This window comes from Cupressus sempervirens, chromosome 9 (genome assembly GCF_028749045.1).
Source record: "Cupressus sempervirens isolate cs-2001-9-10 chromosome 9, ASM2874904v1, whole genome shotgun sequence".
Classification (NCBI taxonomy): domain Eukaryota; kingdom Viridiplantae; phylum Streptophyta; class Pinopsida; order Cupressales; family Cupressaceae; genus Cupressus; species Cupressus sempervirens.
In genome coordinates this window covers 295,884,712-295,897,401 of record NC_143126.1, presented here as the reverse complement: position 1 = coordinate 295,897,401, position 12,690 = coordinate 295,884,712, and the positions used below count along the sequence as shown (strand labels likewise).

Sequence of the window (12,690 nt, the reverse complement as noted above, 5' to 3'; positions counted from 1 at the left end):
TAAGCTATTGTAAAATATGGGAGTGATTTGAAATTTTCACATAAGTGCGAAGTTAAGATGTTCAAGTACTGGGTCCTCTCCCCTAAATTAGTCTATCATATACGATTGAAAAGTAGAAAAAATGATTAAGTATCAAATCCCATGCTTCCATAAGAGAGATGACTTAGTACTTGAGCACCTTAACTTTGCAGTTGGCAAGTTGTCTGCACATATCTAAGTTTTCAAGTCCACATCATTAATTGATGCCACATCAACATGTTTTTTGTTAAGATGTCAAATACAACCCAAATAAAAAAGTGAGATGAGTGGTTGTGCAAAAGGGTACCTGCACAAATGATGTGACATCACATAATTGGTTGCTTTTGACAACTAAGAGTACATTTCATTAAATTAAGAATAGTAACAACTTTAGAGTCACAATTATTGGTACAATATTGATATTGTAGAAAATAATAAACCTTAAATCAATGTGAATATCAAATTAATAACTCTTATCACACACATTAGAACTTCAAAATTTAATAGATTTTACGATAATATACTATTATTATTATTATTATTATGATGTATGATTGCATACCTAGTTCTATTGATCTTTTCATAAATTTCTAAATATATAATTGCATGACCGGTTCCATAGATTTCAAAATTACTTTCTAAATCCGTCGTTTTAAGCTCTATCTCATTGTCGATGATAGAAAACTTCCAAATATGATCTGAAAGCATTGTAATAGAAAATGCAACACAATCAAATCGAAAAATCTTCAAATAAATTATTTGAAAAAAACGTAGGATGTGTCAGATCAGTTATCGTCCAAAAAAATAAAATAACAACTGAGATGTTACAGGAGATTATCCCGTTCTGATGTGAAACGGATCCTTGTTCCATGTCAAGACTCAATGATGGCGTGGGTCCCTTTTCAATGCAGATTGATTAAACAATGCAAAGGGAGGTGACAGATGCAGAGGCAAACAGGTGAATGAGAAGGACAGAAAGGCGCTAGATCTCGCTGCTAATTTGGAAACGCAAAACGGAAACTTCATAAAAATCAGTGCAATGGCGAAGTAGATAGGAACTTGGAAGATGACACGTAGCCTTGACTGTACTAGTCATTCCGCGCTTTGTATTTTCAGTGGAGGACTAAGATTTCGACCTTTCACACCTGCTCAAATGAGACTTTATCAGTCTGCCCCAGATTATTTAATGGCCGAAGGGTTCATTGTTATCTGTCAGAGGGAATGCAGACAGAATTTCCAAACTGGTGGAGAATAAATTATATGGGCTTGGAAGCCTTCTATATGTTTTTTCTTGCTCCGGGATTCGAATTCGAGACGTGGAGGTGCGATTACGGTGTGGAAACGGTAGATTTTTTCGAGCCTTTCGCTAAATTTGGGTGAAGTGGCCTGGGGTTTGAGAAATTTATGGTTTTTTTTCACTGATTTCCTAGGGTTCTGGGGATGGATTTGACAGAAAATGTCTTCTTTGACAGTACGTAACTTCTCCCAGGAAGAGGCCATGTGATGCGCGGTTTCAGAAGTTAGGGTTTGAATATGCTTTTTAGAAAATGAAGTTTGGGGTTTCGCGTTTGAATTTGACGGCGTATGCCAAGTTAAGCCACAGGGATTCCCTGACGCCTTTGAGAAATTTTCTTGAACTTGTGGCCTGAAGCAGAGTTTCCATGGCCTGCGAGTCGGTTTTGAGGGGAAGGTACGGCTTATTTTGTTGTTGAGAAGGAATTTTTCAGGGCTTACATATTTTAGTGATTTTTTCTGAGCTTTAAAATGTGAAGATCCAATTTTTAGACTTTTGGGGCAATGCACCGGATTTTTCTCGAAAAAATTTCATGTTTAATGTGCTTTTGAGAGGTGTGGTCCTTGGCTCGTCAGACATTAGGGTTTCATTTATTTGATTTTTATGGAGTGATAGTCAAGGTTCAAAGGCAAGTTCCCGATTAGGCTTCCTTTGTTGGAATTTGGTCTGGTGAATCTTATACTCGTGCATTGTATCCAGTTGCAGGAGGTATTGCCTCAGCCTTAAGAACAATGGAAGGCAAATAATCTCACCTTAGCATACTTTGAAGGGTTTCCATACGCAAAGGCGAGGTCGCAGTCTGAGAAAAATGGAAAAATGTATTGGCCTCTTCTTGGCTAATGTTTTTGTTTCTGTAGTTCCTCTGCTGTCTCTCTTGTTGATTCATGGCGGTGCAACTGAAACGGATGTTCAATGCCTGAAAAGTTTAAAGAGGGATTTGATCGATCCTAATGATTCTCTGTCTACCTGGAAGTTCGAAAAAAATCTCACCGAGGGGCGTATCTGTGATTTTGTAGGAGTGGACTGCTGGCATCCCAACGAGAATAGGGTTTTAAACATCAAGCTTCCTGGCATGAATCTGGAAGGGGGTTTTCCTTTGGGACTTAATTATTGCACCACAATGACAGGCTTGGATCTCTCTGATAATAAATTTACAGGGCCAATACCTGGAAATATCTCAAAATGGCTTCAATACCTGACTTCTTTGGATCTTTCTCAGAACAATTTTGTAGGCCCGATTCCTCGGGAGGTTGCAAACTTGACGTACTTGAACATACTTCATCTGCAGAGTAATCAATTGACTGGTCAAATTCCCTGGGAGTTCACCAGGTTGGAACGACTCAAAGAATTTGATGTAGCGAACAATCATTTGTCAGGGCAGATTCCTACATTTAAACGGAAATTTGAAGCAGTTAACTTTAATAATAATAGTGACCTCTGTGGATTTCCTCTGAGAAATTGCAACGAGTCATTGCCTGCTAAGAAGAAAAGCCCAGTTATTGCTACGGCTGCATCTGTTACAAGCGTTTCAGTTGTGTTTTTGATTGGATATTTTGTCTGGTGGTTCTTCATTCGATCAGAGCCAAAGGAAATTGTTACTATAGATGAAAGCAAATGGGCCGAGCAGATAAAGGGTCAATCCAAAAAGGTAAGGAAGATGAGATTAATCATTAATTCAGGTTGCACTTTTCTGAAAGTGCACTTGGGCCACTTTACAGTCCTTTCACTTATATTTTTTGAACTGAAAGGCAAATGCATACAATCACTTATTCGCTTGAAAAGTTGTTGGAAAATTTGATTCAAATTAGATTCTTTCAATACCAATACTTGTTATGAATCTTGATAGTTAGGGTAGAAATGAATAATTATGATAGTGAAGGCTGATTGTTATGAAGCAATTTTGTCCTTAGCAATTTGTAATAGGTTAGGTCCTTAGAGAGTAATTATGATCTTGCAAATACTTTAATGTTCGGAAGTTGAGTTAGATATTTCATTGTTGTTTCTGCTAATGTAAAGTTAGCTGACGTGTTTGTTTATTGTCTTGCAACTGTTTTAGGTTTCCATGTTTGAGAAACCTGTTTCAAAGATCAGTTTGGCTGATCTTATGGTGGCTACAAATGAGTTCAGCACAGAAAACATCATAGGTACAGGAAGAACTGGTATAATGTATAAGGCAACGTTGCCAGATGGTTCTATATTAGCAATCAAAAGGTTGAAACCATCTGCACAGACTGAAAAAAAATTCAAGTCTGAAATGATGTCTCTAGGGCATTTGCGTCATCGGAATTTGGTTCCACTTCTTGGCTACTGTCTTGCAAAAGGAGAGAAGCTTCTGGTGTACATGCACATGCCTAATGGAACCTTGTACCAAAAACTTCATGTTGCTGAGTCAGATGGTAATAGTTTAGATTGGCCCAAAAGGTTAAAAATAGGAATTGGTGCAGCTAGAGGATTGGCTTGGCTTCACCATAGCTGCAATCCTAGGGTTATTCATCGCAATGTAAGTTCTAACTGCATATTATTGAATGAAGATTATGAACCAAGGATAACTGACTTTGGGCTTGCTCGGTTGATGAATCCTGTAGATACCCATCTTAGCACATTTGTCAATGGTGATTTTGGAGATTTGGGTTATGTAGCACCAGAATACATGCGCACCTTAGTTGCCACTTTGAAGGGGGATGTCTTTAGTTTTGGGGTTGTCCTTTTAGAGTTGGTGACTGGACAGAAACCTGTTGAAGTTGAAAATGTACATGAAAGTTTCAAGGGTAATTTAGTAGATTGGATCAGTCATCTTTCAAGACATGGTAATGTTCAGGAAGCCATCGACAAAGCTTTGCTTGGCAGGGGATATGATGAAGAGCTTCTACAAGTTCTGAAGGTGGCTACCAACTGTGTTCTTTCTCCACACAAGGAGAGGCCTTCTATGTACGAGGTTTACCATCTGCTAAGAGCCATTGGTGAGAATTACAACTTTTCAGATCAGAATGATGATATTCCTCTTGTATCAGATACTGCTGAGCATGATTACTCAAATGAGCTTATAGTGGCAATAGAACCAAAGTGAAATTTGGCTACAGATATGAATGCCTAACAGGGAAGTCTTTGGCAAATGGCAATTATGATTCAGATTTTTATCTGTAACAGTGGCTGCTGAGCTACAGCCTGTGAGTATAATGATGGATTGATAGTTCGCTATCTCCTTTCAAAATGTCTGGTAATCAAATTGATCTTTAAGATTCATCATGTACCATCCTGAAAGTGTTGTGATCCCTGCAAGAGAACATGATTGACATATTGAAGAATGCCAGAGGATTCATCGGCAGATTATTATAACACATGTTCTGAAGTAGTCCTAGCTGAAAATTTTTGTTGGGCAATATACCCAAGGTAAGAAAATAGTTGTATTCAGTTCTGTTTTATATTTATCATATATGATTCTAAAATTTCCGCTTTTACACCTGTTTGAAAAAATGAAAATCTTGACTGTAAATTGGAACTGATTTGTCAGCTGATAACTTGCACGCTGATAAACAACTTTATATGTGTCTGTTTTAATCCTTCTAATTTTAGGAGGAACATATCCATACATGACATATAGATAAAATATATCTAGATTCCAGACGTTGGAAATGTCTTTCTCATGCCTGCATCTATTGAAGATTTCTGTTATATTGTCTTGCCATAAAATGGTAGATGAAGCTCCATCATTTAGCACCGACTAGGTAAATTATATGTAGACGTTTTGGAGATCTTTGCATGGCTGCATTTATTAAAGGCTTTTTCCATACATTATCTGGCCATAGAATGGGGGTGAAGGTGTGTTTATCTAGACTATAGTTAAAAGATAACATTAATCCTCTTGATTTATTGCTGGAATTTTTCTTGTCACTCAGTTTTTATGCATCCATCTAGTGAAGGCTTTTTTGCATTTTGAACTGCAATAACTTGGGCGCTGAAGGTCCATCATGTAATTTGCGATTTCTCTTGATGGATTATATTGGGATATTTTGTCTCTTTTTATGCCTGCAACTAATGGAAGGTTCTGTGCGTTCATGGTCTGGCCATAACAAGGGATCATTGTACATCACTTTATAACTTAGCTTACAGTAGTTAAACGATAAGGTTAAGCCTGTTGAATTTATACTGAATATCTCACTGTGCTCTTGAGAATTCACTACTCACATTTGGGGGTCATCTGATGAGTAAAGATGATGCAATTATGTTGCACTTGATTCCCATTTTTAAATTGGACTATACTGGGGGATGTCTTTAAATGCCCTTGCAAGGAAGAAGTTCAAATGGTTCTGTATTTTTTGTTATACATTTCTTGGAAAAGGAAGCATCTAGAAGTAGGAGTTTATGATTTATCTTTTTGGTTTTTGCAAAATACAAAGTGCAGATGGAGGTGGCCTAATCTTTAACAGACATCATCTTGATATGTAGGAGATATTTTCCACAGCAATTCAAATTATGATATGCTATCAGGATTTAATTGTGTAGTTTTTGATAAGTAGGAGATATTTTTGACAGCAAGTCAAATTATGATATTGCTATCAGGATTTAACTGTGTAGTTTTTGAGTCACCCATTGATCCATGTGTCATGAGTAGTGATTCACACAAATCCATCTCTCATGAGAATAAATGTAAAACACTTAGTACATATTGGATCTAGGTGATGCTCATAGAGGTGAAGCGCTGGGACTTTCTGGGAGCTCACTATGGAAGAAACTTTGTAGTTAAGTGCGCTTAAGCGGGAGAAGTTCTGGGATGGGTGATCTCTCGGGAAGTCCCTGTGCTTCACCTATGTGAGTATCACCTAGATCCAATGAGTCCTAAGTTTTCCATTTATTCTTATGAGAGATGGATTTGTGTGAATCACTACTCGTGAAATATGAGTCACTTAGATCCAATGAGTGCTAAGTGTTCCATTTATTCTTATGAGAGATGGATTTGTGTGAATCACTACTCATGAAATATGGGTCAATGAGTTTGACTCAAAAACTACACAGATAAAACCTGATAGTAATATCATAAGTAGACATCATCTTGTTTGAAAGTTGGGGTTGGATGAGTTATTTGATGAGACAAACCTTCCCAAAGTTGCAGGTTTCACAATCAAGATACATAATAGAAGAGCCAACATGGAATAGAAAGCCAACATGGAATAGAAGAGTCAACATTGAAAGAAACTTGAAAATGGATAACATTCAGTTTCATAGTCTCTTAAATGGCATGGCCTCATGGATGTTATTAAAATAATTTTACTTATTTATTCTAACAAAGGTACATGCCCATTACTTTTGAATGGGACATAGATGGTAAGTAGGACAGTTTCATAGTCTCTCAAATGGCATGGCTTCATGGATGTTATTAAAATAAATAAATTTATTTATTCTAACAAAGGTACATGCTCATTACTTTTGAATGGGACATGTGTGATAAGTGGGACAATTTGGCTTCATGGATGTTATTAAAATAAATAAATTTATTTATTCTAACAAAGGTACATGCTCATTACTTTTGAATGGGACGTGTGATAAGCGGGACAATTTTATCTCCTTGGATTTTTCCTAAGCGGACTACAGAATGTATTTTAGATTGCTGTCTGTTGTATAGAATTGTCCAATAATCAATCTCTTTTGAACTTTGGTTTGACCACTGCCTGGTTTAATAGTAAAATAATATGCTGTATATTCACATCAAGCATGTACATCGTTCAAATTAAGCCTCGACTGTATAAGGTGTTAATCCTTTTGAACTTTGTCTTGCCTCGAATCACACTTCCATGCCAGGAAGTAGTAATCTTGCCATATATTCATAGAGTAGTAATATGTAAGTATATACAAAAAATTCGTGTCCAGAATGATTGCATTTAAGGTCAATTTATTTAGCTACATAAAGTTAAATGAAATTGTAAATGAAAATAAGCTCCGTTAGCTTAATCTATGCCAGTTTAAATAAAGGTACATTACAATACCCAGTAAAATGGATATGCAGGATAATAAATAAACCAGAGCTTGAGTCCCTGTCTTGTGAAGGGCAGGCAAGTTAAGTGCGATAGATTGCAGTGTAGGGGGAGGCAATTGGTGAAATGTTTAATGTTATATTTTATGCTACATTGCATCATATAAGTTGAAAATAACATGCTTTGACAAGGGTCTATAGAAGACACTTCTATGTTTTAAAATTAAGAGGTACTGATGTAATCCGTGTACGATTGATTGAACAAATAAGTAACTTTAAGCATGGCTTTGGAAAATAAACTTTAAGTTAAAGTGCAAAATAAGAAATACACATTGCATGAGCTAGTTGTTATGTATATTGACAAAGTGACGCATATATATAAGTAATGAAAATTTAAAAAGAAACTTCATCAAATAATAAAAAATTATTGTCAATGTAAGATGCATAATATTTCAAAAATAAGAATAAGAATTTATGAAAAAATGAATACATGAAAAATAAACTTCATTAAAAACAATTTCAAAATTTACGATTTGATTATTATTTTATTTTATTTTAAATTTTTAAAAAAAATTATTACATTATCATATTGTTTGTGAACATAAAAAATGATAATGCATATTCTTATTTTTATATTATAATATATTTTTATTAATATTATTAAAATTATAAAAAGAAAACACATAAATAACTATTAGAAAATTAAATACTATTACTACATTAATTTCATATGATATTAGAAGAAAAATCAATTAATTTTAAAAGTAATAAAAATATTTTCTTCTAACCTAAATATTCCAATAAATTTTTTTTTCTTGAAGTAATTAGTCATGGGCCAATAAACAATTAGAATTTAAAATGTTGAAAATATTTTAAAAATGGTATAAGAAACTTTAGTTTCCAACAAAATTTTTATGCCAGAGAAATTAATAGTATGCCAGATAAATTAGTCCGTTGTCAGCGTCATGGAAATAGTCTAAAGTTGTCAGATATGGATGTGACACTAAGGAACAACTTTGCATTTAAATGGGCAACAATGCTCTTGAGCATTTAATGTTTTTCTTTTAATTTTCTGTTTCTTAAAATATGCTAAATCCCCAGGAAATTTGGTCTAAACTCATCATAAATTTTGAAATTGTACATCATAATTGATTTAAAAAATAAAACCTTCAAAACCTTTAGATTACTTCATTTGTTTGCAGAAAAATTAATTGTGAGAGGGGCAAAAGAAAACATAAGTTCCCTACCTTCAAACAAGCAGGAGTTTTAATTGAATCCAATAAAAAAGGGAGAGTTTAGCTCCACTAAAAGATGATTCAAGGAAATTGCAAAGGAAATAAACTTTATGTGAGGCTATTTAGGCAGGCTAAATAAACCTCTACTACACTACCCAATATAATGCATAGAAAAACATAAGTAAACCTAGATTAATTGAATGACAAATTGTGGGAGTGAGCAATTAAAAAATGGACGCTAATTAAATACAATGGATAAAGGGGGAGTTTATCTACAAGATAAAAAATATGCTTGATAGTCTTGGAACTTGACTTAGACCATTGTATTGTAAAAGGTTAATTGTAATTACCATAATTTTGTGGGGATAAATAGTCATTTCAATGATTGACATGCTACAAACGAGGGGCTAAATAGTCGAACCGGTCTATTAGCTAGTGTCGAAGAATTGTACTATCTTCTGTCCTATAATATTTTAGTTATTGTGCAATGAAAAACAAATGAACCAAGTCCTCAAATATTTCACATTATCCTTCAAATGTGAAGGCGAGAGCATAAGTGTTCGCTTTAATTTTTTTCATTTCCTACTTCTAGAACTTTTATAAACTAGCAGTCGCATGCTTTTGTACATGCAATGAGTGTCCAATAGGAGATAAGATTTAAGAGAAAAATGTAGAATGAACATTAAATAATGCAAATATAACTTTTTTAAAAATGAAAATACAAAAATAAAAAAGTTGAAGATTAAAACATAGATATAAAATTTACAAGAAATTTAGATATTGCTTAAGAAAGAAGTTCAATAATTTCAAGTTTTACAATGAAATTTAATTTATCAAATATGAAAAAAAAATCATTAAAAAAAAGCCCCATCAAAATCTATTATGAAAAATTAATAAGAGAAATACAAAAAAATAATATGAAAAAATAACGACGTCTCTAACAAATATTGTATTAACTAAATAAATTATAGAAATTGAAAAAATAATATTTAAATAAAAAACTAAACTAATATAAAAATAATTAAAATGATTTAAAAACTAAAATCTAAATCAATTTTAAAAATCGAAAGTTAAATAAATAGAAATCACAACAAAAGTTAATGTGGAGATCACAAGTAATTATTTTTTAAATAAATAAGAAAAAAAAAAAAATAGTTAAAGGTGGATATTTAAAATATAATCTTATGCAAATAAATTAAATTATTAATAATTTTTAGTTTAAATAACATAATATTTATTAAAATATTTTAAATAGATTTATAAATATTATTTATTTAAATTGTCTAACAAATATTCTATTGATTAAATAAATTATAGAAACTAAAAAACAATATTTAACGAAAAATTTAAACTAATATAAAAAAATAAATTAAAATAATTTAAAAACTAAAATCTAAATTAATTTTAAAAATCAAAAGTTAAATGAATAGAGATCACAACATGAGTGAGTTAATGTGGAGATCGCAACTAATAAATAGAAAAAAAAAAAGCAATAGTTAAAAGTGAAGGTAACAACTAATAAATATAAAAAACAAGAGTTAAAAGTGGAGTGAGATAAAAACTAGAGGATCTGCAATATTCCGGCCAAACTTACAACTTTTACGGTCAACTTACAACTTTTCCATCAAAAAATTAATTTCAAGTTCCCACAAATAGCCTATCAGCTAAAAAAATATGAGAGATTTATTTCATTTATAGTTTATGCTTTTAAAACTAAATTTGAAGTTTTAGATATTTGTCAATTTAACAATATAGTAATTTATATTAATAAGATTATTTTTTACTTTACTTTTATTTTTATTAATGAAGATGATTATAAATTAAAACAATATGTCAATCGGCCCTTGGTCTATTGGTGAAGTTGAATGGCTCACAAAGAGTCCACTAGGGATCAAGTCTTGCTGAGTGCAAGGCTTCAACATCATAAGGGATGAGGTCGATATTATGCCCGAGTGATTTTGACGGCGTGAATGCTCCTTAGTCCTTGGCTCTAAGTCGAAGAGGTTTCAGGCACAAGTGGGCCTGTATCGGGTTCTTAAAAAGTCTATGCAGTGACCTTCGTTGGTTGGTAGCTCATAGGCTTCGTGCCTCACTGTGTTGCTTCGCAGGTTTGGACCCTTCATAAAAATTAAAACAATATGTACTAAATAAGTTAAAATAACTAAAAGTCTATGATAAAATTTAATAATGAATAGATCAAATATTACTAGCAATTGCATGCTTTTGTGAAATATAATCTTATGTGAACAAATTAGATTATTAATAATTTTTAATTTAAATAACATAATATTTACTAAAATCTTTTAAATATATTAATAAATATTATCTATTTAAATTCAATTTATCAAATATGAAAAAAAATCATTTAAGAAAATTCCATCAAAAAATCGTCTCTAACAAATATTCTATTGATTAAATAAATTATAGAAACTAAAAATAATATTTAAAGAAATAACTAAACTAACATAAAAAATAAATTAAAATAATTTAAAAACTAGAATCTAAATCAATTTTAGAAATCAAAAGTTAAATAAATAGAGATCAAAACATGAGTAATGTGAAGATCACAAGTAATTATTTTTGTTAACAAATTATATTATTAATAATTTTCAATTTAAACAACATAATATTTACTAAATTTAAAAAAAAAAAAAAATTAATAAATATGATTTATTTAAATTCAATTGATCAAATATGAAAAAATTAATAAGAAAAATACAAAAAGATAATATGAGAAAATAACGTCTTTAACAAATATATATTCTATTTACTAAGTAAATTATAGAAACTAAAAAATAACATTTAAAGAAAAAATTAAACTAATATTAAAAAAACAAAATAATAAAATTTAAATCAATTTTAAAAATCAAAAGTTAAATAAATAAAGATCACAATATGAGGTAATGTGGATATATATATATATATATATATATATATATATATATATATATATATATATATATATATATATATATATATATATATTGTAACGCCCTGCCAAGGGATCCAAAAGAAAAAAAACTTAAAGTTTGACTAAGTTTGATAGCATTTAAAAAAAAGAAAAGAAAGTATAACATACACATCAAACACAAAGTAGCGGAAGCAATAACATACATAACAGGTTGCATTCCTTAAAGATCTCGTGATGTTGAATCACATTTAAAATCTAATATAAAACTAAGTCCATCATTTAATACATCCATATGAAAGAATAATGAAAAGTCCAATGTCCATAAAATATACAATTGTTCCGAATGCCTCTTGGCAAATTAATTCAGAATGCTCATTCATCCACTGTACATGTCACAGGGTATGAAAGGCTTAAAAGAATATACATAAGCAAGATAAATATACATCATCCTCTTCGGATCCATGATACATGTGCAATAAAATAAATGAAACCATCTATCATACATAATAAATCCATACATCAAGAGATATACATCCATCATAAAATGATACAACATCCAACATATAATATAACCATCTATCATAATGATCCATGAACAGAATGAAGGTATATGCCAACAAGAATACTCCAGCCACGGTGTCTTGGACAGATCTCAATGGTAAGAGTAAAAAGCACTACCACCCAACCACTTGGAACCTAAATGGTCCACTCCCACCGCGCTGAGGAGATAGTCTCAAGTCCCAAAAAGGATAACAAAACATATAACATAAATACTCTCTAAGTCCAGGAAATCTTATAAGTATGCTAACTCAAAGGTTCCTAAAATAGATTGACATCTAAACCCAGAGGCACCACAAAGACACGTAGGAAACCTACTATGCAAGTGGAAAAGTGTCATCGCACGAATCACGTTGGAAGTTACCCGAGCAATCCCTTAGGAATCCTAGGTCCCTTGTGATCCTGCAGCCACTAGTATCCTCTCATACTGACGAGACATACTATGGAATGCAAGGTCGTAACCAAGCGTTCTCTCTACCCCATCCTAGTCTGTACTAGCACTCAAGGCATGGGAGAAAACATGCAATTATCTTATTAGGTTCATTTAAGTCAGTATTTAGGTGAGATGTTTTCACTTATTAAAACAACTTACAATGGGTTGCTCCAGGCAGCCTCTTAGGGCCCCGATCCCCATTGCAAGCCACTTCCTGACACTACACATAGATAACCTACCCTAGGCTCCTGAAATCACAAATCAAAGAATCAT

At 32.2% G+C, this 12,690-nt stretch overlaps 1 protein-coding gene across 1 annotated transcript; it reads left to right on the top strand.

Annotated features, from left to right (window-relative positions):
* Positions 1-1,229: 1,229 nt before the first annotated feature.
* On the top strand, positions 1,230-4,770 carry BIR1 (BAK1-interacting receptor-like kinase 1). Its single transcript, XM_089799878.1, has 4 exons — positions 1,230-1,362; positions 1,491-1,708; positions 2,012-2,960; positions 3,369-4,770. The coding sequence occupies exons 3-4, from the start codon at positions 2,121-2,123 to the stop codon at positions 4,377-4,379; spliced, it is 1,851 nt and encodes a 616-aa protein (XP_089656004.1). The 5' UTR covers positions 1,230-1,362; positions 1,491-1,708; positions 2,012-2,120; the 3' UTR covers positions 4,380-4,770.
* Positions 4,771-12,690: the final 7,920 nt, after the last annotated feature.

Excerpts from the sequence above, each read along its gene's own strand:
- BIR1 (XM_089799878.1), top strand. The coding sequence starts at position 2,121 with ATGGAAAAATGTATTGGCCTCTTCTTGGCTAATGTTTTTGTTTCTGTA. Across the intron at positions 2,961-3,368 it reads TAAAGGGTCAATCCAAAAAG|GTTTCCATGTTTGAGAAACC; the intron begins GTAAGGAAGATG and ends CAACTGTTTTAG.